General features: G+C 46.3%; 1 protein-coding gene across 1 annotated transcript in view; it reads left to right on the top strand.

Annotated features, from left to right (window-relative positions):
* Window positions 1-22,087, top strand: part of RNF207 (ring finger protein 207) — a 159,585-nt gene that overhangs the window by 11,677 nt on the left and 125,821 nt on the right. The window contains exons 2-4 of the mRNA XM_075328790.1: window positions 11,880-12,070; window positions 13,801-13,878; window positions 17,533-17,725. Coding sequence (XP_075184905.1) covers window positions 17,535-17,725 — 191 coding nt within the window. The 5' untranslated portion in view covers window positions 11,880-12,070; window positions 13,801-13,878; window positions 17,533-17,534. The remainder of the gene's footprint in view (window positions 1-11,879; window positions 12,071-13,800; window positions 13,879-17,532; window positions 17,726-22,087) is intronic.

Genomic DNA, 22,087 nt, shown 5'->3' with positions numbered 1-22,087 from the left:
GTGTATCCCTCATGTAGTTAGGTAGCGGTGTATCCCTCATGTAGTTAGGTAGCGGTGTATCTCTCATGTAGTTAGGTAGCGGTGTATCCCTCATGTAGTTAGGTAGCGGTGTATCTCTCATGTAGTTAGGTAGCGGTGTATCACACATGTAGTTAGGTAGCGGTGTATCCCTCATGTAGTTAGGTAGCAGTGAATCACACATGTAGTTAGGTAGCGGTGTATCCCTGTAACGGGGGCAGGGGGCACCTCAGGGGGTGTAGTCGGGTCCCCTCGCCTTGTGGGCCGCAGGCTGACCCCCGGCCCGGCCGTCACTAGTAAGACAGGTGTGTTGTTGGGGCAGAGTGTGGATGCATGGGGCCCATTCATGTCAGCATTGTTTCTGTGCTCTTCAGCTCCCTTTTCACACACAGGAAAGAGGCAGTTACAGACAGCAGATAAACCAAACACCGATTTATTAAACAAAGCTTCCATCTTTCTGTTTGCAGCAGGTTTACTTTAGTACGTTACAAGTTACAGGTCCTTTTCTACAAAAACGGTTTCCTTTTTCTCTACGGGCACTTTCCTTTGCCTGCAGGGGACATACGTTAACCCCCTAGTAGCTGCGCTCTAACCCGGATTTACTGTAGGGCAGATCCAGCACACACTACCGGCTCTGGATAAGTTCTCACCTCTCCACTTCTTTGTCAGGGCACTAACCTTCGCCTGCAGGGGCCACTTGTTATCCCCCTGATAGCTGCACTCCACTCTAGTACACACCACCGGCTCCGGACTAGTCCCAACTCTTCCACCGTTTCTCATGGGTTTCCTCTGCTTTCTAGCCAAGAGTACTCACTCAGGCTGACTGCCTCGTCTCACTCCCACACTCTGCCCCGTCACCTCAGACCGAGCTTGCTCGCCTCTCACATCTCACTGCACACTGGACTCTGCATTCAGAACCCTTCCTTCCCCACCTAGGCTGCCCTTCCCCTTCCTTCCCTGCCACTGTTACCAGGGGAACCACTGCTCTAGACTGGCACCTAGTGGGGAAACAGTTTACGACAGGTAACATTTTACCATCAACATTTACAATTTGCCACCATACTACTGTGGCGTCTTCAGGGGGGGATTCTCTTTCCCGGTTCGGGGGTCCGACTACCCCTTACATTCCTCCCCTCTTTAACCTCAGCCTCCTGGCGAGGTTCCGCACCTGCAAGACAACGCATATGGAAAACACACACACGTTTCTTCAGCAGTATTCTTTTTCTTTCTTATCAATAAAAAAAAAAACATTTTAAGACTAACGTATCAAAGCACACCAGATTGGCACACAAGTCCGGTGCCCGGAGTCCCTCCAGGGGAGCTCCCGGTCTTGGCTGATCTTCTGCCCGGAGGCTCTCCTCAAGCGCTCCCGGTCTTAGATGAGCCGCGACCAACAGAAACAAAAGGGTTCTTTACTTAACAGTCGCGGGAGAAGTCCATGCATAGTCCCTGCATTCTTCTATTCCCGGGTTCAGTTCTTTTAACGTAGCTTTAACTATAAAGACTCACCGGCTTCCAACAGTACCGGCTTTCGACAACAAACAGATCTTTTTCTTCCGGATGATTAACCCTCACACTGGGTGGTATGCACGCAGCCATTCAGCCCGCTGGGCCCTCACAGATTCGGAGAGGGACTGTCCAGGTAAGCGGGGTAGCCTATGAAACGGCTCATAACCCGGTGGCTCCGGTACTTCCTTCTCCGGTTCAGGCCCTTCAGCCTCCTGCGGTATCTCGGGGCAAGCACCTCCCCTCTTTGGGCGGTGCACTCCGGGCTTCTTCCTTACAGGCCAGCCCAGCGCTTTTCGTTTGGCGCCCACTTTTCGCGCCTTCACTAAATCCATGAGGACGGCCGCCATCTTGCCGCCATCTTGTGGCCTGTTCAGTACATCAGGCACCACTTGGTCTCTGCTCGGGGTTTCTCTTCTGCGGGCTTGATCCTGCCGACTACGCCAAAATGTAACGGGGGAAGGGGGCACCTCAGGGGGTGTAGTCGGGTCCCCTCGCCTTGTGGGCCGCAGGCTGACCCCCGGCCCGGCCGTCACTAGTAAGACAGGTGTGTTGTTGGGGCAGAGTGTGGATGCATGGGGCCCATTCATGTCAGCATTGTTTCTGTGCTCTTCAGCTCCCTTTTCACACACAGGAAAGAGGCAGTTACAGACAGCAGATAAACCAAACACCGATTTATTAAACAAAGCTTCCATCTTTCTGTTTGCAGCAGGTTTACTTTAGTACGTTACAAGTTACAGGTCCTTTTCTACAAAAACGGTTTCCTTTTTCTCTACGGGCACTTTCCTTTGCCTGCAGGGGACATACGTTAACCCCCTAGTAGCTGCGCTCTAACCCGGATTTACTGTAGGGCAGATCCAGCACACACTACCGGCTCTGGATAAGTTCTCACCTCTCCACTTCTTTGTCAGGGCACTAACCTTCGCCTGCAGGGGCCACTTGTTATCCCCCTGATAGCTGCACTCCACTCTAGTACACACCACCGGCTCCGGACTAGTCCCAACTCTTCCACCGTTTCTCATGGGTTTCCTCTGCTTTCTAGCCAAGAGTACTCACTCAGGCTGACTGCCTCGTCTCACTCCCACACTCTGCCCCGTCACCTCAGACCGAGCTTGCTCGCCTCTCACATCTCACTGCACACTGGACTCTGCATTCAGAACCCTTCCTTCCCCACCTAGGCTGCCCTGCCCCTTCCTTCCCTGCCACTGTTACCAGGGGAACCACTGCTCTAGACTGGCACCTAGTGGGGAAACAGTTTACGACAGGTAACATTTTACCATCAACATTTACAATTTGCCACCATACTACTGTGGCGTCTTCAGGGGGGGATTCTCTTTCCCGGTTCGGGGGTCCGACTACCCCTTACATCCCTCATGTAGTTAGGTAGCGGTGTATCCTGCATGTAGTTAGGTAGCAGTGTATCCCTTATGTAGTTAGGTAGCGGTGTATCCCTCATGTAGTTAGGTAGCAGTGTATCACACATGTAGTTAGGTAGCGGTGTATCCCTTATGTAATTAGGTAGCGGTGTATCCCTCATGTAGTTAGGTAGCGGTGTATCCCTCATGTAGTTAGGTAGCGGTGTATCCCTCATGTAGTTAGGTAGCGGTGTATCTCTCATGTAGTTAGGTAGCAGTGTATCACACATGTAGTTAGGTAGCGGTGTATCCCTTATGTAATTAGGTAGTGGTGTATCCCTCATGTAGTTAGGTAGCGGTGTATCCCTCATGTAGTTACAGTCATATGAAAAACTTTGGGCACCCCTATTAACCCCTTCACGACTGGCCGATTTTTCGCTTTCCGTTTTCTTTTTCTGAGACGTAACTTTTTTATTTTTCAGTCAATATGGTCATGTGAGGGCTCATTTTTTGCGGAATGAGCTGTACTTTTAAATGAAACCATCAGTTTTACCATATAGTGTACTGGAAAACGGCAAAAAAATTCCAAATGCAGAAAACTTGCAAAAAAGTGCGATAGCACTATGGTTTTTGAGATATTTTATTCACTGTGTTCACTATATGGTAAAACTGATGTGTGGGTGTGATGCCTCAGGTCAGTGCGAGTTCGTAGACACCAAACATGTATAGGTTTACTTTTATATAAGGGGTTAAAAAAAAAATCGGAAATTTGTCCGAAAAAAGTGGCGCACGTTTTACGCCATATTCCGTGACCCGTAGCGTTCTCATTTTTCGGGATCTATGGCTCAGTGACGGCTTATTTTTTGCGTCTTGAGCTGACGTTTTTAACGGTACCATTTTTACTCAGATGCTACGTTTTGATCGCCTCTTATTGCATTTTGCGCAAAAGTTGTGGTGACAAAAAAACGTCGTTTCGGCGTTTGGAATTTTTTTGCCGCTACGCCGTATACTGATCAGATTAATTGATTTTATATTTTGATAGAACGGGCGTTTCTGAACGCGGCGATACCAAATGTGTGTATATTTTTTATTTTTTTAACCCTTTAATTTTCAATGGGGCGAATGGGGGGTGATTTGAACTTTTAGGGTTTTTTTGTTTTTTTTTAAATGTTTTAAAAATTTTTTTTAACTTTTTTTTTATTTTACTAGTTTCCCTAGGGGGCTATTGCGATCAGCACTCCGATCGCACTGCACTATCTGCTGATCACAGCTATACCGCTGTAAACAGCAGATACGCTCACTGTCTTTTTCACTGTGCAGCGGGCACAGCGAAAGTGAAAGCAAGTCATGTGTAGTACAGGAGTCATCACATGACCCTGTGCTACCATCCTTAAACCACTATTAGGATAACAACCCAGGTGGAATTACACGAAAAACCACTTAAACACACCTCTGTAAAAATATATTTTATTCAAATTTATGGTAGAAAATATAAGACACCAAATGTCTGACATAAACACAAAAACACAGTGCTCAACAAGGCCTAGTGGAGAGCAGAGGGAGCGTGCAGAGATAGATAGCTGATAGTTAGATAGCTCTCAGTGAACTAGGAGGGACTGCAATACTCCTCAACTCCTCCTGCCTGCTTGCGGAGAGTGTTATAAGGTTTTGAACACTCCCCGCTCCAGGTGGCTGTCCCTATGTATCCCTGTACTCCACTGACCTATATCACCACCACCAGGTGCATTGTGAAAAGACCAAGACAACATATAATGTATTAAAATCTGTTGGTTCCTGACTAGGACTGGAGACTATGCTACAGTCCAGGTACTGTAAACAGCAATTTAGGACAGAGCTAATGGGCCCAACAAGATCGGTACCCACAGCTCCTCCCGACGCGTTTCCCCCCCTCCTAAATAAATGTTCGGGGGTTCATCAGGGGTGATTAGCCAACAACACCTGTGAATAGACAAAAACAGACAGTTGGTGTCTTCCAATATAAAATCCAACCAGTCTCCAAGAAATCCCCTAAACATACAAGACTTACTTGGAACGGCATCCAAGTGTGGTGTAATAGCAGCAGCAGGGTGTGCTTATACAATATAGCTTGACACCATCAACACAAAGGACTATAGATGTCCTCCTGGAATTAAATATAGTTACACAACACGTAAGTTGTTCTAGAAGGTAGTGGCACAATATACACTGATAGGTGTCATTACTGCATGGTGCATAGGTATTTTGGAGATACAATGACTTACGTGTTGTGTAACTATATTTAATTCCAGGAGGACATCTATAGTCCTTTGTGTTGATGGTGTCAAGCTATATTGTATAAGCACACCCTGCTGCTGCTATTACACCACACTTGGATGCCGTTCCAAGTAAGTCTTGTATGCTTAGGGGATTTCTTGGAGACTGGTTGGATTTTATATTGGAAGACACCAACTGTCTGTTTTTGTCTATTCACAGGTGTTGTTGGCTAATCACCCCTGATGAACCCCCGAACATTTATTTAGGAGGGGGGGAAACGCGTCGGGAGGAGCTGTGGGTACCGATCTTGTTGGGCCCATTAGCTCTGTCCTAAATTGCTGTTTACAGTACCTGGACTGTAGCATAGTCTCCAGTCCTAGTCAGGAACCAACAGATTTTAATACATTATATGTTGTCTTGGTCTTTTCACAATGCACCTGGTGGTGGTGATATAGGTCAGTGGAGTACAGGGATACATAGGGACAGCCACCTGGAGCGGGGAGTGTTCAAAACCTTATAACACTCTCCGCAAGCAGGCAGGAGGAGTTGAGGAGTATTGCAGTCCCTCCTAGTTCACTGAGAGCTATCTAACTATCAGCTATCTATCTCTGCACGCTCCCTCTGCTCTCCACTAGGCCTTGATGAGCACTGTGTTTTTGTGTTTATGTCAGACATTTGGTGTCTTATATTTTCTACCATAAATTTGAATAAAATATATTTTTACAGAGGTGTGTTTAAGTGGTTTTCCCTGTGCTACCATACCAACTATCGGAAGTCACGTGATCGCGTCACGTGACTTCCAGTATCGGGCGGTAAGTAAAAGTTTACCGCGATCGCGCTTATAATGCCGCTGTCACATATTGACAGCGCCATATAAGGGGTTAAACGGCACGAGCAGACAACGATTCTGCTCGTGCCTAGCAGGCACACATCTCAGCTGTGAAAATCAGCTGAGATGTGCGCCGATCGCAGCATGCTGCTGCCAGCAGACCGCGGGAAGTAAGGTTATGACCGCTAGGACGTTATTTTACTGCCCGCGGTCGTTAAGGGGTTAATGTTAACCTTTTTTCTTTATAACAATTTGGGGTTTTGCTATTTCAGTTTCATATATCTAATAACTGATGGACTGAGTAATATTTCTGTATTGAAATGAGGTTTATTGTACTAACAGAAAATGTGCAATCCGCATTTAAACAAAATTTGATCAGTGCAAAAGTATGGGCACCCTTATCAATTTCTTGATTTGAACACTCCTAACTACTTTTTACTGACTTACTAAAGCACTAAATTGGTTTTGTAACCTCACTGAGCTTTGAACTTCATAGGCAGGTGTATCCAATCATGAGAAAAGGTATTTAAGGTGGCCACTTGCAAGTTGTTCTCCTATTTGAATCTCCTATGAAGAGTGGCATCATGGGCTCCTCAAAACAACTCTCAAATGATCTGAAAACAAAGATTATTCAGCATAGTTGTTCAGGGGAAGGATACAAAAAGTTGTCTCAGAGATTTAAACTGTCAGTTTCCACTGTGAGGAACATAGTAAGGAAATGGAAGAACACAGGTACAGTTCTTGTTAAGCCCAGAAGTGGCAGGCCAAGAAAAATATCAGAAAGGCAGAGAAGAAGAATGGTGAGAACAGTCAGGGACAATCCACAGACCACCTCCAAAGACCTGCAGCTTCATCTTGTTGCAGATGGTGTCAATGTGCATCGGTCAACAATACAGCGCACGTTGCACAAGGAGAAGCTGTATGGGAGAGTGATGCGAAAGAAGCCGTTTCTGCAAGCACGCCACAAACAGAGTCGCCTGAGGTATGCAAAAGCACATTGGACAAGCCAGTTACATTTTGGAAGAAGGTCCTGTGGACTGATGAAACAAAGATTGAGTTGTTTGGTCATACAAAAAGGCGTTATGCATGGAGGCAAAAAAAACACGGCATTCCAAGAAAAGCACTTGCTACCCACAGTAACATTTGGTGGAGATTCCATCATGCTTTGGGGCTGTGTGGCCAATGCCGGCACCGGGAATCTTGTTAAAGTTGAGGGCCACATGGATTCAACTCAGTATCAGCAGATTCTTGACAATAATGTGCAAGAATCAGTGACGAAGTTGAAGTTACGGAGGGGATAGATATTTCAGCAAGACAATGATCCAAAACACCACTCAAAATCTACTCAGGCATTCATGCAGAGGAACAATTACAATGTTCTGGAATGGCCATCCCAGTCCCCAGACCTGAATATCATTGAACATCTGTGGGATGATTTGAAGCGTGCTGTCCATGCTCGGTGACCATCAAACTTAACTGAACTGGAATTGTTTTGTAAACAGGAATGGTCAAATATACCTTCATCCAGGATCCAGGAACTCATTGAAAGCTACAGGAAGCGACTAGAGGCTGTTATGTTTGCAAAAGGAGGATCTACAAAATATTAATGTCACTTTTATGTTGAGGTGCCCATACTTTTGCACCAGTCAAATTTTCTTTAAATGCGGATTGCACATTTTCTGTTAGTACAATAAACCTCATTTCAATCCAGAAATATTACTCAGTCCATCAGTTATTAGATATATGAAACTGAAATAGCTGCTGCAAAAATCCAAATTGTTGTAAAGAAAAAAGGTTAACATTAATAGGGGTGCCCAAACTTTTTCATATGACTATAGGTAGCGGTGTATCCCTCATGTAGTTAGGTAGCGGTGTATCCCTCATGTAGTTAGGTAGCAGTGTATCCTTCATGTAGTTAGGTAGCGGTGTATCCCTCATGTAGTTAGGTAGCGGTGTATCCCTCATGTAGTTAGGTAGCGGTGTATCCCTCATGTAGTTACGTAGCGGTGTATCCCTCATGTAGTTACGTAGCGGTGTATCCCTCATGTAGTTAGGTAGCAGTGTATCCCTTATGTAGTTAGGTAGCGGTGTATCCCTCATGAAGTTAGGTAGCGGTGTATCTCTCATGTAGTTAAGTAGCGGTGTATCCCTCATGTAGTTAGGTAGTGGTGTATACCTCATGTAGTTAGGTAGAGGTGTATTCCTCATGTAGTTAGGTAGCGGTGTATCCCTTATGTAGTTAGGTAGTGGTGTATCCCTCATGTAGTTAGGTAGCGGTGTATCCCTCATGTAGTTAGGTAGCGGTGTATCCCTCATGTAGTTAGGTAGCGGTGTATCCCTCATGTAGTTAGGTAGCGGTGTATCTCTCATGTAGTTAGGTAGCAGTGTATCCCGCATGTAGTTATGTAGTGGTGTATACCTCATGTAGTTAGGTAGCGGTGTATCCCTCATGTAGTTATGTAGTGGTGTATCCCTCATGTAGTTAGGTAGTGGTGTATCCCTCATGTAGTTAGGTAGAGGTGTATCCCACATATAGTTAGGTAGCGGGGTATCCCTCATATAGTTAGGTAGCGGTGTATCCCTCATGTAGTTAGGTAGTGGTGTATCCCTCATGTAGTTAGGTAGAGGTGTATCCCTCATGTAGTTAGGTAGTGGTGTATCCCGCATGTAGTTAGGTAGAGGTGTATCCCTCATGTAGTTAGGTAGAGGTGTATCCCTCATGTAGTTAGGTAGCGGTGTAGCCCTCATGTAGTTAGGTAGCGGTGTATCCCTCATGTAGTTAGGTAGCGGTGTATCCCTCATGTAGTTAGGTAGCGGTGTATCCCTCATGTAGTTAGGTAGTGGTGTATACCTCATGTAGTTAGGTAGCGGTGTATCCCTCATGTAGTTATGTAGTGGTGTATCCCTCATGTAGTTAGGTAGCGGTGTATCCCTCATGTAGTTAGGTAGTGGTGTATCCCTCATGTAGTTAGGTAGCGGTGTAGCCCTCATGTAGTTAGGTAGCGGTGTATCCCTCATGTAGTTAGGTAGCGGTGTATCCCTCATGTAGTTAGGTAGCGGTGTATCCCTCATGTAGTTAGGTAGCGGTGTATCCCTCGTGTAGTTAGGTAACGGTGTATCCATCATGTAGTTAGGTAGCGGTGTATCCCTCATGTAGTTAGGTAGTGGTGTATCCCTCATGTAGTTAGGTAATGGTGTATCCCTCCTGTAGTTAGGTACCAGTGTATCCCTCATGTAGTTAGGTAATGGTGTATCCCTCATGTAGTTAGGTAGCAGTGTATCCCTCATGTAGTTAGGTAGCGGTGTATCCCTCATGTAGTTAGGTAGCGGTGTATCCCTCATGTAGTTAGGTAGCGGTGTATCCCTCATGTAGTTAGGTAGTGGTGTATCTCTCATGTAGTTAGGTAGCGGTGTATCCCTCATGTAGTTAGGTAGCGGTGTATACCTCATGTAGTTAGGTAGTGGTGTATCCCTCATGTAGTTAGGTAGCGGTGTATCCCTCATGTAGTTAGGTAGAGGTGTATCCCTCATGTAGTTAGGTAGAGGTGTATCCCTCATGTAGTTAGGTAGCGGTGTATACCTCATGTAGTTAGGTAGTGGTGTATCCCTCATGTAGTTAGGTAGCGGTGTATCCCTCATGTAGTTAGGTAGTGGTGTATCCCTCATATAGTTAGGTAGAGGTGTATCCCTCATGTAGTTAGGTAGCGGTGTATCCCTCATGTAGTTAGGTAGTGGTGTATCCCTCATGTAGTTAGGTAGTGGTGTATCCCTCATGTAGTTAGGTAGCGGTGTATCCCTCATGTAGTTAGGTAGCGGTGTATACCTCATGTAGTTAGGTAGCGGTGTATCCCTCATGTAGTTAGGTAGTGGTGTATCCCTCATGTAGTTAGGTAGCGGTGTATCCCTCATGTAGTTAGGTAGCGGTGTATCCCTCATGTAGTTAGGTAGTGGTGTATCCCTCATGTAGTTAGGTAGCGGTGTATCCCTCATGTAGTTAGGTAGCGGTGTATCCCTCATGTAGTTAGGTAGCGGTGTATCCCTCATGTAGTTAGGTAGCGGTGTATCTCTCATGTAGTTAGGTAGCGGTGTATCCCTCATGTAGTTAGGTAGAGGTGTATCCCTCATGTAGTTAGGTAGTGGTGTATCCCTCATGTAGTTAGGTAGTGGTGTATCCCTCATGTAGTTAGGTAGTGGTGTATCCCTCATGTAGTTAGGTAGCGGTGTATCCCTCATGTAGTTAGGTAGCGGTGTATACCTCATGTAGTTAGGTAGTGGTGTATCCCTCATGTAGTTAGGTAGCGGTGTATCCCTCATGTAGTTAGGTAGCGGTGTATACCTCATGTAGTTAGGTAGTGGTGTATCCCTCATGTAGTTAGGTAGCGGTGTATCCCTCATGTAGTTAGGTAGAGGTGTATCCCTCATGTAGTTAGGTAGCGGTGTATCCCTCATGTAGTTAGGTAGAGGTGTATCCCTCATGTAGTTAGGTAGCAGTGTATCCCTCATGTAGTTAGGTAGTGGTGTATCCCTCATGTAGTTAGGTAGTGGTGTATCCCTCATGTAGTTAGGTAGAGGTGTATACCTCATGTAGTTAGGTAGTGGTGTATCCCTCATGTAGTTAGGTAGTGGTGTACCCCTCATGTAGTTAGGTAGCGGTGTATCCCTCATGTAGTTAGGTAGCGGTGTATCCCTCATGTAGTTAGGTAGCGGTGTATACCTCATGTAGTTAGGTAGTGGTGTATCCCTCATGTAGTTAGGTAGTGGTGTATCCCTCATGTAGTTAGGTAGTGGTGTATCCCTCATGGAGTTAGGTAGCGGTGTATCCCTCATGTAGTTAGGTAGCGGTGTATCCCTCATGTAGTTAGGTAGCGGTGTATCCCTCATGTAGTTAGGTAGTGGTGTATCCCTCATGTAGTTAGGTAGCGGTATATCCCGCATGTAGTTAGGTAGCGGTGTATCCCTCATGTAGTTAGGTAGCGGTGTATCCCTCATGTAGTTAGGTAGCGGTGTATCCCTCATGTAGTTAGGTAGCGGTGTATCCCTCATGTAGTTAGGTAGCGGTGTATACCTCATGTAGTTAGGTAGCGGTATATCCCGCATGTAGTTAGGTAGCGGTGTATCCCTCATGTAGTTAGGTAGTGGTGTATCCCTCATGTAGTTAGGTAGCGGTGTATCCCTCATGTAGTTAGGTAGTGGTGTATCCCTCATGTAGTTAGGTAGCGGTATATCCCGCATGTAGTTAGGTAACGGTGTATCCCTCATGTAGTTAGGTAGCAGTGTATCCCTCATGTAGTTAGGTAGCAGTGTATCCCTCATGTAGTTAGGTAGTGGTGTATACCTCATGTAGTTAGGTAGCGGTGTATCCCTCATGTAGTTAGGTAGCGGTGTATCCCTCATGTAGTTAGGTAGCAGTGTATCCCTCATGTAGTTAGGTAGCAGTGTATCCCTCATGTAGTTAGGTAGTGGTGTATACCTCATGTAGTTAGGTAGCGGTGTATCCCTCATGTAGTTAGGTAGCGGTGTATCCCTCATGTAGTTAGGTAGTGGTGTATCCCTCATGTAGTTAGGTAGCAGTGTATCCCTCATGTAGTTAGGTAGCAGTGTATCCCTCATGTAGTTAGGTAGTGGTGTATACCTCATGTAGTTAGGTAGCGGTGTATACCTCATGTAGTTAGGTAGCGGTGTATCCCTCATGTAGTTAGGTAGCGGTGTATCCCTCATGTAGTTAGGTAGCGGTGTATCCCTCATGTAGTTAGGTAGCGGTGTATCCCTCATGTAGTTAGGTAACGGTGTATCTTTCATGTTGCCCTGTAACCAGTTGTTGCCCGGACCATATCTGTAGTTAAGTTTCCCTACAAAATTGTATGAAGTGGTGATTTTTTTTGCGTACTATTCAGGAACCTTTTCTCTTTCTTCTTTAGATCTCACCCTGCTCAGACAAGTGTGTCAGCCCAGACCCTGCCCGCACGTCACTGCTATCTGTCACTGTGCCCTGGGAGACGCCAGCGCATTTCTGTCATTCCATTCTACAAGTGGAAGAGGACAGAGAGGGAGCGAGACACGGGGGACACAGGGCGCCGCCACTACCCACCCCTCGTCCTCATCTCTGCAGGTAGGCAAACGGATCTTCATTATGCGGCAGAAGAATATCATTATTATTAATAGTATTTCTTTTTAATTTGTACATTGAGGAAGGGGTGAAATATATTGAGTGATATTAATTCATCACTATATCAGTCACCATCCCTTGTAGCTTCCTTATCTCATGATAGATGAAGCCAGCAACATATTTTGTGGTTTTCACCATTTAATGTGGTCGGAGTCTGATTGTCACATTGTGCCGGGAATGTAAAAAAATACCCCACAGGATCAGGGGACGATGAATGGAAGCCGTTCACAATTTTATGTCCATTAAGTTTAATCAACGCACAATGAAGAGATCTGCAGCTTTCTTCCGTTTATTTATTTAGTATTTTTATACCTTCCTGTGTTTCTTCTTGCTGTCAATGAAGAGGAACATTTTTGCCTTCTGAAAATCCAAACAAACCCAGAGCAATTCTGTGCAGGGAATAGGTTGACCGTTACTATTCTTAAGGGTACTTTGCACGTTGCGACATCGCTAGCGATGTCCAGCGCGATAGTCCCCGCCCCCGTCGCAGACGCGATGTCTTGTGATAGCTGCCGTAGCGAAAGTTATCGCTACGGCAGCTTCACACGCACTTACCTGCCCTGCGACGTCGCACTGGCCGGCGACCCGCCTCCTTCCTAAGGGGGCGGGTCGTGCGGCATCACAGCGACGTTACACAGCAGGCGGCCAATAGAAGCGGAGGGGCGGAGATGAGCAGGACGTAAACATCCCGCCCACCTCCTTCCTTCCGCATAGCTGATGGAGGTAGGCAAGATGTTCCTCGCTCCTGCGGCTTCACACACAGCGTTGTGTGCTGCCGCAGGAACGAGGAACAATATCATATCTCCTATTGGTGCGACAAAATAAAAATGACGCTACACAGATCACCGATTTTTGACGCTTTTGCGATCGTTTATCGGCGCATCTAGGCTTTACACGTTGCAACGTCGTTACCGGCGCCGGATGTGCATCACTTTTGTTTTGACCCTGACGATATCGCAGTAGCGATGTCGCAGCATGCAAAGTACCCCTTAAAAGTGAAGTCCATATCACCCTGTTACTTTATCAGATGGGAATGTAGTTTAAAGGTAATGTGTCACCAGAAAATAACCCACTTTTGTGTTAAATGTATTGTTTTAAAAAAATTGGCAATGTTTTTTTTCCCCATTTTAAACACAATCTTTATTAAAATAAAAAGTGAAATTTTGCAATTTTCACTATGGCCGCTAAGGCTTTTTTTAGACTCTTACTTCCTGTTGTTTCAGGAAACAATACATGTACATAGCCACAATGAACAAACCCTACCCTTTTATTTGTATTGAAGCATCAAAGGTCGTTTTGAAGGTAAGGGGAGCAGGTCAGCGGTGACTTCATCTAGTGTGACTGGTGGATCATGTGTATGCAGGTGTTAGCTGTCACGGTAATCCTGCCTCTGCTGATAAGGAAACTACTGGTAATTGTTTCTGAAAAGCCAGGATCTCTGTACAAATAAGAAACAAGCGCAATAGATGGGTGAAAAAGATCCCAATGAGGATTTGCTCACCTTGGAGAGTTGTGTGAGACACGACTACTGAGATGACATTTTAATGTCTGCTGCAGCCGCAAAACCGTGGAAATGCAGATATTGGAATGAGAAGGGTTAAATACAGTGCTGCAATTGTAAAGAAACAAATGCTTGAATCCTATGCAAGTGATCTATTATCAATGTGTTTCAGAGTGGATACTCCTTCCTCAGGAACATTTTTGAAGACACAGCCCCTTTAAAGTACTTTAAAGCCCTCATCCTGCTACAGGTAAATAGCAGTACGGTATATGTAGTACTATATAGTGCTGTAGTGAGGCGCTACTATGCGACCAACCAGTGCATGCACTTTGGCTCTACTGGTGTATTACCAGTGAATTGTATATTGACTGTTTATATGTTTGAAATATCGTTACCTGTGTGCGCTGTAATTGGAGAGACCGCCATCAAGGTTTTTTTACTTGTCTTCTTGGAATAATAAGCCATTCATAGGTTATCCTGCAAATGGTTCCCCAACCATGGGCGTACCGAGAATCAAAACTAGGGGGGGCAAGCCATGGTCGTTCAGGTTGTAAAATATTAGAACGGAAAGGTGAATGAAATGAAAATTTTTCAGAGAATTAAGTGTAATTATAGCAGTGCTTTATTAGTTATTACAATTATTTGCTTGCAAATAAATTTAGATTTTTATTCTGATTACGTGTCTTATACTAATATAATTTTTCTTGGGTTTGAAGAAAACTTCAAAACTTTTGTTTCAATCCAGTCCCGATTTTCCTTGAAGAATTTCCGATGGACGCTCATCAAGCACAACCCAGTCAGTCTGTCCTCTCCCATTATACTTCTGAGCCAGGTCTTTAGCCTTCAAAGGGTACTAAAAGATCGTTCAACAGTAGCTGTCTCTCATATACATCTCATATACAGCCCCCCATAGGGCTCCCATCTCATATACAGCCCCCCATAGGGCTCCCATCTCATATACAGCCCCCCATAGGGCTCCCATCTCATATACAGCACCCCCATAGGGCTCCCATCTCATATACAGCCCCCCATAGGGCTCCCATCTCATATACAGCCCCCCATAGGGCTCCCATCTCATATACAGCACCCCCATAGGGCTCCCATCTCATATACAGCCCCCCATAGGGCTCCCATGTCTTATACAGCCCCCCATAGGGCTCCCATGTCATATACAGCCCCCCCATAGGACTCCCATCTCATATACAGCACCCCCATAGGGCTCCCATGTCATATACAGCCCCTCATAGGGCTCCCATATCATATACAGCACCCCCCTAGGGCTCCCATGTCATATACAGCCCCTCATAGGGCTCCCATGTCATATACAGCACCCCCATAAGGCTCCCATCTCATATACAACCCCCTATAGGACTCCCATGTCATATACAGCACCCCCATAAGGCTCCCATCTCATATACAACCCCCTATAGGACTCCCATCTCATATACAGACCCCCATAGGACTCCCATCTGATATACAGCACCCCCATAGGGCTCCCATATCATACACAGCCCCTCCATAGGGCTCACATGATAGGATCCCTATGGGGGGCTGTATCTCATATAAGGCCCCCCCATAGGTCTCCCATATTCAGCCCCCCCCATCATATACACCTCCCCAGACCCCCAGACTGTCTGGTTTAATATTTACATTTTTTTTATTTGTGGCAGCAGCTCAGCCTCCCAGCACTCTCCCCAGCTTGTGACTGTGCCGGCCGCTCTGCACTGCAGGACTCGACACGACAGGGCGCAGAGGGATGATGTCAATGTCATCACTCCAGTCCAGTCCCCGCTGGGCTGATTTGCAGTGCAGAGCGGCCGGCAGGCAGAGAGGACGGGATTTTACAGCTCCTACTAGGAGCGGCTGCGGGAGCAGCCTTCAGCCTGCCCTTTGTGGCGGGTGCCGATGCACCATGACGCCCTGTCCTCTCCTCACCACCCGCACTGCCTGACGCACCCGCTACATGACAGAGACAGGTCATAATAGGTGCGTGCCCCTGCTTCTAGGGGGGGCAGTTGCCCCCCCGCCCCTCGTTGGGAACGCCCATGACCCCAACGATCAGCTGTAATCCGTGGGAGAACCCAGCAGCATTTGTTTCATTTCCCTGCAGCACCACCCATAGAGCAAAATAAGTATTACACAGTTTCTTCTGCAAATTGTTTTTTCAGGGAGGAAGGAGACGAACTCTAGCGCCACCTATTGGCGGTAGCAATCCGAAAAGTCAAAAGGGACTCTCCAATGAGCCTTGTCATATGACTTAGAATTTATGCCAGAAGAGAACTACAATTTGCAGACAGGGTGTTTTGGGGAGATTGCCCCTTGTCACTGCAAAATATTAGATCTGGCTATATGAGAAGCTATAATGGGGTCTAAGGGAAAAAACTTTTCTCCTTGCGGAGACTGACAACCAATCTGGCTGCCAGTGACGTTTCTCATACAGCGAGATCTCATATAGATTGGTTTGTCAGTTTCCGCAAGTAGAAGCGTTTTTCACTTAGACCCCATTATTGCTTCTCATACAGCCAGATCTTATACTTTGCACTGATGAGGGGCAATCACCCTGGAATACCAAGTCTGTAAATTGAGGTTCTGATCTGGCATAAATCCTAAATCATATGAGAAGGCTCGTTGGAGAGTCACTTTTGACTATTAGGATTGCTACTTCCAATAGGTGCCACTAGAGTTTGTCTCCTTCCTCCCTGAAGAGACAATTTGATATTTCCCAGAGCAGCATTGCAGCTATAAGACTCCTCACTGGCAGCCAGACTGGTTTGTCAGTCTCCGCAAGGAGAAACGTTTTCCCCTTAGTCCACATTTTCTTCTTAAAAGAGTGAAGTTTCCTTCTAATCCAGATCTGTTGGGTTCTGCAGTTGAAGAGATACTTATTATAGCTGCTCACTGTCACGCTGTACAAAGGGCTAGTAAGACAAAGTACAGCGTATTCCCCACTAGGTGGCAGCAGAGTAGTGAAGGAGAGACAAAGTAACACTGTAACGGAAAGGCAGCTGAAGTACAGCAGAGTAACTTCAGCAGGCAGTTAACAGGCGAACCACCAGGGGGCAATAGAGTAGTCAAACAGTCAGGGTCTAGCCAGGAAAGTCAAGTCACTGCAAAGGGAGGATCAAAATCAAGTCAGAATTTAATTTATTATTATATGGTTTTGGGATTGACCCCCTTTTCACTGGCACCATCTTCATCTCAGGCTGAGTGCAGACCATTTATTTATCTTTAGAAAACAGAACCGAGTCGGAAGTTGGGAGATCAGGAATGCAGAGGGAAACACAAACAACAGACAGGAGCGGGAAGTCAGGGACCGGGACAGGCAGATGAACGGCGGAGGGTACAAGTCAGGATACAGTAGCGAGCAGGCAGGACAGATCGGGAACACTCACCAGAGCCAGTAAACACACTGCAAGGCAGAAATATCACTGGCACTGAACCATAGGTAGAGAGGTAATATATAGCATCCTGGGATCCAGGATGAGGCAAGGGAAGTTAACCCCTGACATGACCAGGCCAGAGCTGGGTGTAACCAGCAGCAGGGAAAAGCCGGCCTGGCTCATGAGACTGACGTTAGATAATACTTGAGGGTCCTGGATGGGGTAGAAATCTTTATTTACAATAAACCCCAGTGCTAAATACTGGCATTCACTCACCATGAATTATTCTACAACATGAAATATGGCATTTAAAGGGGCAGTCCACCTAATATTTATCATCTCTCCACCATATAGTAATGGGCCTACTTATTAAAATATGGTCACTGCAACAATGTGCATCATTGGACTTTGAACTATTGTATCTTCTGATTTAGTAACATATGGCCACATTGTGTAATAATCCTATTTTCATATGTATTATAATAGCATTAGTACATGGTTTTTTTTTGCGTCTACTTTTCTAGACATGTCCGGAGGGATATTCTCTCCTCTAGAAAATCTACATGACTTGGATAAGGTGAATTGTCACCCTCTTGCCTGTTTCCTTTGCCATGAGCAGTATGAGCATCCATGTCTGTTGGACTGTTACCACAACTTCTGTGCCAATTGCCTCCGTGGTCGGGCTGTAGACAACCGCCTGACTTGTCCTTTATGTGGGTAAGTGACAATGAATGAAAATGTGATATTCACTATAAATAAAGAGGACCTTTCTTTAGATTTAAACTGAGCATCTCCTGCAATTTCCGCTGCTCAGCTTATTCTGGAACAGTTATTCTTTTTCTTCTGTGCCCCTCCATTCCAAATTTATGCCCCCAAAAAATAATGTTGCAATTCATTCCCTTCCTCCAATCGGGTGTGTACCACAGGGCGTGGCCAGATTTTGATTGGTCGAAGATGAAAAAGCAAACGCCCACAAGGAAGTTCTGTGGTTCACGCCCAGTTTTTTTAAAGGGAAAATTTACACCTTTATGTCTGGGGGACATAACTTTGTAAAGAAAGGGCACAGAAGAAAAAGAAAAACTGTTCCAGAATCAGTGGAGTAGCAACAATTGAGGGATACTCAGTTTAAATAAAAAGTAAATCCTGTGAAAGGTCCCTTTTTCAGTAAAAATCTAAGAACAAAGTATTTAATAGTGATTCTATACTATGTGGGACCACTGTCTTATATTGCTGGACCTCTGGCCTGGATTTAAAGCAAAGGCGTTATAGAGGTCTGAGCAAACATAACAGTTATGGTTTGGAAACGTGGTTTTATAACAATTTTTACTAGAGATGAGCAAAAATAATTACACTCCCCAGGTCAAGCCTCCACTTTGGTCCTCCATAGTAGCTCGACTGGGGCATTGTGAATTTCCTTAACTTTTTGCATTTTACAGACCCTTACAACATCATGACATTGCAAGGTAATCACAAGTGGCCCCCAGGATGCCAGCATTTGAGTGTCAGCTAAGGACGTTCCCACTCCCCTGGTCCAACTAGTATGGAGTACCAAAGTGGATTCTGGAGTGAAATTTTTTTTTTCCTCATCTCTATTGGTTATGTAATGCAGTCACTACTTATGGGTTGTAAAAACAGAAGAGTAGTCAGAAAAGCCAGGGTCTGGTAACAGGAGGACACTTATGGATACAGGAAATACACAGAGGCATAGTCAGGTCACGATCCAGGGTCAGAATTCCAGAAAGGCACTTAATAGTTTCAGGGAGTAAACTGAGACGTGGTCAGGTAACGGTCCGAGGTCTAAAGCCAGGAGGTCACGACAGGAACAAGAAGTGGGCAGAGGGGAGTCAAACAGTCCGGGGTCAAAAAACAAAGATCAGATCACTAGCAGAAACACAGGCCTTCAGCACAACAACAGAACCAGAATGTACAACTGGCAAGGTTCTGTGGGAACATGCTCAATAAAGAAGCAGATCAATTACCAGAAAGATGAAATACCTGAGCAATCAATCAACCTGCCAGCATTTACTGTCAGTAGCCCAGGAAAACACAGCAGAGCATCTCCTAGTGTGCAAGATGTTCTGCACAGAGGAATCTTGACAGGTTACTTTCGCTGAAAATTTTTTAGAAGCTTCACTGGACCAGGAGTGGATGTCATTTTCAGAGGTTGTTTTCACAATCAACATTTCCTACTGTCCTGCTTGCTCTTCAGCTTTGCTGTGTAGACTGCAGTAGAGTCATCTCATTATCAGTAGAAATTGAGTAAGATAATAAGCGCCTAAAGCTCTATTGTACTATTGGAGATCGAGACAAGGTAGGATATCAAGTATAAATAATACAAGTGCATCTCAATAAATTAGAATATCATCAAAAAGTTAATTTATTTTGGTAATTCAATACAAAAAGAAAAACATATATTATATAGAGTCATTACACACAAAGGGATCTATTTCTATGTATTATATAGAGTCATTACACACAGAGGGATCTATTTCTATATATTATATAGAGTCATTACACACAAAGGGATCTATTTCTATATATTATATAGAGTCATTACACACAGAGGGATCTATTCCTATATATTATATAGTGTCATTACACACAGAGGGATCTATTTCAAGTGTTTATTTCTGTTAATGTTGATGATTATGGCTTACAGCCAGTGAAAACCCCTAAAGTCATTATCTCAGAAAATTAGAATATTATATAAGACCAACTGAAAAAATGATTTTACACTCAGAAATATTGGTCTACTGAAAAGTTGTCACAGTCGCCTCTGGGTGAGGTTAGTGACCGACTCAGGGACTCTTGCATCATCTAGGGCCTAAAGGCCCAGTCACACTAAACAACTTACCAGCGATCCCAACAACGATACAACCTGATAGGGATCGCTGGTAAGTTGCTAGGAGGTCGCTGGTGAGATGTCACACTAAGCGACGCTCCAGCGATCCCACCAGCAACGTAACCTGGCAGGGATCGCTGGAGCGTCGCTACACGGGTTGCTGGTGAGCTTGTCACACAGGCAGATCTCACCAGCAACCCGTGACCAGCCCCCAGCACCGCATGGAAGCGATGCTGCGCTTGGTAACTAAGGTAAATATCGGGTAACCAACCCGATATTTACCTTGGTTACCAGCGCACACCGCTTAGCGCTGGCTCCCTGCACACCTAGCCACAGTACACATCGGGTTAATTACCCGATGTGTACTCTGCTACGTGTGCAGGCAGCAGGAGCCGGCTTCTGCGGACGCTGGTAACCACAGTAAACATTGGGTAACCAAGAAGCCCTTACCTTGGTTACCCGATATTTACCTTCGTTACCAGCGTCCGCCGCTCTCACACTGCCAGTGCCGGCTCCTGTTCTCTGCACTCCTAGCCACAGTACACATCGGGTTAATTACCCCATGTGTACTCCAGCTACGTGTGCAGGGAGCAGGAACCGGCACTGACAGCTGAGAGCGGCGGACGCTGGTAACAAAGTTAAATATCGGGTAACCAAGGTAAGGGCTTCTTGGTTACCCGATGTTTACCGTGGTTACCAGCGTCCGCAGAAGCCGGCTCCTGCTGCCTGCACATTTAGTTGTTGCTCTGTCGCTGTCACACACAGCGATGTGTGCTTCACAGCGGGACAGCAACAACTAAAAAATGGCCCAGGACATTCAGCAACAACCAACGACCTCACAGCAGGGGCCAGGTTGTTGCTGGATGTCACACACAGCAACATCGCTGCTACGTCACAAAAGTTGTTCCTTAGCAGCGATGTTGCTAGCGATGTTGCTTAGTGTGACGTGGCCTTTACACATTAAATGTATGCATTTTTTCTTTGTCAGTGTAAAGGAGAAAGGACCAACACAGGATACAATCACACTAAACAGCAGGAACAGATAACCAAAGTAGCAGCGGTTACCTCCACACCTCTCCAGACCAAGCTGCAGCTCCAGCGAGAACTGAATAACTGGCAACCCCCTGCAGGAAGCAGAGGGTATTAATCAATGGGAAGTGCAAATCAGAGCAAACACTTGCGTCGGGGTAATGAGCTAGCAGCAGGCAAAGCCAAACTGACATTAACCCCAACACTGACAAAGGAAAAATGTATACATTTAATGTTTAAGGTGTCGCGGGCGGAGGAGGGGACGCTGCGCTCACCCACTGCTCGGGTCCGGCTGCTGCTGCTGCTGCTCGGTGGCTCGAGCGGTGGGCCGGATCCTGGGGACTCGAGTGGCGTTCCTCGCCCGTGAGTGAAAGGGGGTGGTTTGGTTTAGGGATATTGTCCGTGACGCCACCCACGGTTGTGGTGAGGTTGTGACACCACCGCTGCTCTGGACGGGGATCCCGGGAGCGATGACAGGGAGCAGCTTGGATGTTGGTTCTCCCCTCCGTGGGTAGGGGAGTTGGTTGTCCCGGTGAGGGGTAGGGGTGGATGGCAGGTGGGTTACGGGGCCTGGTGAGGTGCAGGGTCGCGGGGGGAGCGCTGTGCCGCACGGCACGGTGGTACTCACTCAGCCAGTAATTCACACGGAGTCTCTGGTCAAACAAACGGCTGGATGGACGGGTCCCACAGGCGGCTGCGGTTGTTCTCCTCCCGGTAGGTTGATGGTGACTGCCTTTCCCTGCACCTGTGTTGTGTTACGGTTCCAATGGCTTCCCACCGGTAACCCGCTCCCCAGCTTGGATGGATGCTGAAGGAGCCCCTTTTGCCCGCAGGCTCTGGCCCTGGGAACTGTAGCCTTGGCGGTGACTGTGTTTCCCTTTTACGGTGTGAGCTGTTGCCTTCAATCGGGTCTTGACTGCTGGGAAACCCCGGAGGTTCCCTTCGCTAACGGATTTGACCAGTTTTACGGCGACTCCTAGCCTGGTCGGGGTCCGTAAGCCCTGCCAGATGGTGCTGGCATCTCTTTGCTCTCCGATCCGGTACCGTCGGGCCACCGCCCGTCCACGGTCCTTACTGTTTGCTCCAATTAGCCTCTCCTGCAGACGGTCACCACCGTCTGCCAACCTTGCTGTACCGTCCGGGCCACACACCCGGACGCCGTCAGACTGCTCCTCTACCACCTCACTTCCTCCAACTTCAACACTCTA

This window comes from Anomaloglossus baeobatrachus, chromosome 11 (genome assembly GCF_048569485.1).
Source record: "Anomaloglossus baeobatrachus isolate aAnoBae1 chromosome 11, aAnoBae1.hap1, whole genome shotgun sequence".
NCBI classification, from domain to species: Eukaryota; Metazoa; Chordata; class Amphibia; order Anura; family Aromobatidae; genus Anomaloglossus; species Anomaloglossus baeobatrachus.
This window is presented reverse-complemented; position numbering and strand designations above follow the sequence as displayed.